This window comes from Buceros rhinoceros, unplaced genomic scaffold (assembly GCF_000710305.1).
Source record: "Buceros rhinoceros silvestris isolate BGI_N320 unplaced genomic scaffold, ASM71030v1 scaffold6750, whole genome shotgun sequence".
NCBI classification, from domain to species: domain Eukaryota; kingdom Metazoa; phylum Chordata; class Aves; order Bucerotiformes; family Bucerotidae; genus Buceros; species Buceros rhinoceros.
In genome coordinates this window covers 5,586-9,808 of record NW_010388942.1, presented here as the reverse complement: position 1 = coordinate 9,808, position 4,223 = coordinate 5,586, and the positions used below count along the sequence as shown (strand labels likewise).

General features: G+C 38.4%; 1 protein-coding gene across 1 annotated transcript in view; it reads left to right on the top strand.

Moving 5' to 3' along the window:
- COL5A2 (collagen, type V, alpha 2) overlaps positions 1-1,980 on the top strand; it is a 52,882-nt gene extending 50,902 nt beyond the window's left edge. Inside the window, exons 53-54 of the mRNA XM_010132153.1 lie at positions 297-521; positions 1,380-1,980. Coding sequence (XP_010130455.1) covers positions 297-521; positions 1,380-1,526 — 372 coding nt within the window. The 3' untranslated portion in view covers positions 1,527-1,980. The remainder of the gene's footprint in view (positions 1-296; positions 522-1,379) is intronic.
- Positions 1,981-4,223: the final 2,243 nt, after the last annotated feature.

The following is a 4,223-nucleotide window of genomic DNA, read 5'->3' as shown; positions in this document are numbered from 1 at the left end:
AGGCAGAGTTCACCCCAAAACCCAGCAAGTCTGTGGAGGCCCAGCTGCTTTTGAGTTATTCAGCTGCGGAGCTTTACAGTCAGAATTATCCAAAGTGGTCCCTGATGCAGAATGTTGACATTTTTTCGTCCTCAGCTGGCAGCAAATCACAAAAGAAACCATTCTTTGATCGTATGTAATAGGGCTCCTGCTAGCCACGTCTGGAAAGGGTTACAGTAGTGACAGGTGTCTAAAATTCACGAGCTCTTAATGAATTTACATGTAGTATCTGTTGATCTATTTCTTTATCTTCACAGTTTGTGTACGGGGATACAGCTGTCACTCAGATGACATTCCTGCGCCTCCTATCAAAGGAAGCTTCTCAGAATATCACTTACCATTGTAAAAACAGTGTCGGGTACATGGATGACCAGACGAAGAATCTGAAGAAAGCTGTAATTCTGAAAGGGGCCAATGACCTGGAGATCAAAGCAGAGGGAAACAGCCGATTCAGATACACTGTTCTTCATGACAGCTGTTCTGTAAGTGTGTGGGGGGTTGTCATTTCTTGTGGAGAAAAAGGGCTTTGGTCGTTTTCGCAGTTCTTCCTTGGTTTAGAAAATATGCATAGAATGAAGTAATCAAAATGCTGCAAAATTCTATCCTATTTATCATTTTATCACAATTCTAGTAGGCATTTTACTGCAATTCTAGCTTCACATAACAAAGTCTGCACTATTTAGAGTCTGCACTACTCATTAGTGAGCGTACTGACATTCATATCTTGCCACTTTGTACTTTACAGCATTTGTTTACCTCTGTGTGGAATCACACAAATTGGTCAGATACCCTCAAGCATTTGTCTGCCAGATGGGTAAAATTATTGCAGTGGTACACTAGAGGAAAGTGACCGGTACTGTGACTGACGGAGTTGGAAAAGAAAATGTTCCCCCCAAAAATTCTAGCAGACGTAAAAACCAGCAAGTGGTAAATTTTTTCATTTTAATAGCATTTTCGGCCAAATCCGAGATACTGGCAAAATATGTCTAAAATTAGTTTTGCACTTAGAATAAAGAAAGAGTAGTCTCTGGATTTTAAAGTAATATAGCCCGAGATGATCTGTGCAGGCACATATTAACATGTGGAGAATAATGTCACGACAAAGTCCTGCTCGAGGGGAAGATCCTGCTGTGTCAATCTGATGGGTCTGTTCATCGCTGTAAAAGCAAGATATATACATTTTAAAATAACCAAGGTGCAGGACCGGTGGGAAGGTGTTGCTCAGCTAAGGTTCTTCTGAACTAGCAGACAAATGACCCAGCAGCTGGAATCCAGGCTGTTTCTCACATGAGCTCTGACCTGTAGTTTTCTTTTCTTTTGTTTGTTTGTTTTACCTCCAGAAACGTAATGGGAACGTGGGCAAGACTGTTTTTGAGTACAGAACGCAGAATGTGGCACGCTTACCTATCATAGATATTGCACCGGTGGACATTGGCAGTACCGACCAGGAATTTGGAGTTGAAGTCGGGCCAGTTTGCTTTGTGTAGCAGAAGGGGGGAAATTAACACACTACCCAGCAACAGCAGCAATTAAACACATGAACTTAGACTGATTGAAGTTAATCCTGAGACTCTTGAAGTAATTAATGGCTGATACTGGATCAGCATTGTATATACGGTTCTTTTTAAATGCCCGGCCTCCTTTTGAGTATTTATTTTACTTACAAACCTTCTGTTTTAAATGATTGAAACCAACTTTTTAGTACAACAGTACAATTTTAAGAGAATCAATGACCACCTTTTAAAAGTAATATGAATATTTTTCCTCGCTTTTGTTTCAAATTTTTTTGAAATTTGCAGGTATTAAAAAATAGGTAGTTTTAATGTGGGACTGTGTAAAGCTCTAAGGATTATTTCTTTTGCTTGGATGCGTACTGAATAACAGAAAAGTAGAGCACTTTTGTGAACTGTTGGCTACATTTCAATCACAGTTACTCCCTCTACCCCAGTTTGTCTTCCCGGGGTTACCAGTACGATGGCCATTTGCAGACATCTGTCTTTTGTAGAAGAGAAAATCTTCATGCAAGATCATCTTGATTTGGCATTGTCTTTCCTGCACTTTCCTATGTCTGCTCAGAAGAGTGTTCCATAGCCATGATTAATTCATGAAGTAAAAATACTACTGGGGTAAATATGAGTTTTTCAGTAGGGGTGTCCCATATCTTAAATTTTAAGGCCAGACTTCACTTCTCACAATGTATCTGTATAATCCCATTGAATTATCCCAAATCTTCAAAATACTTGTTGATTTTCCAATACTTGCCCATATAAGAAGCCATTACATACCAAATTATACAGATGTCTTATATATGGTGCCAATCTGTGTACGTTGCAAATCATTCACTTGTATACCAGACCAATTGCTAATAAAGAGAAAGGAAAATTTAGGAACTCATTGTTTTTAGCTGACACCCAGACATGCATCACCAGTAATGTGACTTACTGACCTTGAGTGGTCAAGGCAAAGTTCCATCATTTCTTAGCATGAGCTACCTCATCTCTGGAAGTTGGGATGCATTTAATATTCCTGGTTTTATTTCAGATATTAAAAGGTGCTATGCTTCTGTTGTTACTTCAAGAAAAGAGATAGGCAGGGCAAAAATGACAAAAAAAGTGATGGTGCTAAATGACTCTGTAGAAGGCTGATGAATTCAGGATGCCTACTGTCAATGTCATTTTCGGAGCTTAGCTGTTAGGCTTATGGTATTTGAGAGAACGATGTTACAGTGCATTTATTTGTTGGTCATACAGTATATAGAATGTTTTGTACCACTAACATGCTTTATTTTGTAAAGTCTGTGGGTACAAACTTAATTAGGTTTTTTTTTTTGTTTGTTTCTTTATTGCATCTTTGCTCTCCATGTTTTTTGTTCGTTCCTTTAAAGAAAAAATAAACAGCTGGGGCCATCCCTAAAGAAAGTCATGGACATAGCTTTATTCATGTATCTTTGCAAAGCATTTAATTAAATACATGCTTCTTGCTATGTAAGTGGTTTCCTTTTTGTAGAATTCCTTCCAGTGTGTCCCATATCAGTTCATTTCCAGGAAATTAAAACCAGAAGTATTTAACTGTTGTTGCTATTTGAATAACTCACGTGCAATGCAATGCATTCTCCTGAAAGATTTTACACACAGGAATATGAAGGTGTTTTGAATAATGCCCTCTGTACCAGCTTTTACAAGGAAGGTATCAATTCGTATGAAGTAATCATCAGCAGTTTGATTAAAGCTACCTAGCTAGTGCTGGTGGAGACTCCAGAGAAAGAGAATTTTCATTCAAGACTGAATCAAATGTGACTTAGCCAGTGCCCAGTGTCAGTTTAAGTTATCACTGATAGAAAACAGTTTCTGAACAAGCCATAAAGCTGCATTGCAGCAAGGCATTCACATGCCTTTCCTGCTTCTGAAAGGGAAGGAGCATTGTGTTTTCCAGGTTGTCCATCTTCATGTCCATACAGGGTAGTTAGGAACTGGGAACAGGGAGGTTGACAAGTTCATACCAATCTTATCCATTTGCTTTTATTACCCAAGCAGGGACTCTATGAATTTTTTTATAAACATGAAATAATTTCTATAAATATGACTCAGGAGTTAGCTTGTATTAGTGGATTCTTGAGAAGTTTTAGATAACATTGATGTCACTGAATAACATGAGGTATAATGGCTTGCTCCAGCACGTTTGTGCAAAGGTAGATACCCAGTGGCTGTGATCATATCTCTACAGGACACCTCTCTAGATGCACAAACCAGCATTTAGAGTATAGATGGATGTTTGAAAGTTATTGTTAATCTTTGGTTTTCATCAGTGGAACTTTCTAAGCCATGATTAGTATAAATGTTTTGTGAGATTGCTGAGGGAAAAGAGTATTTCATTATGAAGGATACGTGTATTTTTTCTTTTCAAGTCTCCTTTTGCATCTGTAGCTCCATATGAAGCGTGCAGTGTTTTCTCAGCCAGGTGCCTTGAGCACTGAAAAACAGCTTTATCTAAAAAGCAACCTAAGGTAATATTCTGTAAAAGCCATTGCTGGAAAATCACTGACACACAGTCTTTTCTGAAGCGTGAGCTCTCAGGAAATCTGAGCAGTTAACTGAGGAGCCTTTGTAATGTAAGTGGTTGGACATGCTTTTTTTCTTCTCTTGACTAACTGTGTTTATAGCATACATGTACATTCATCTCTTTCC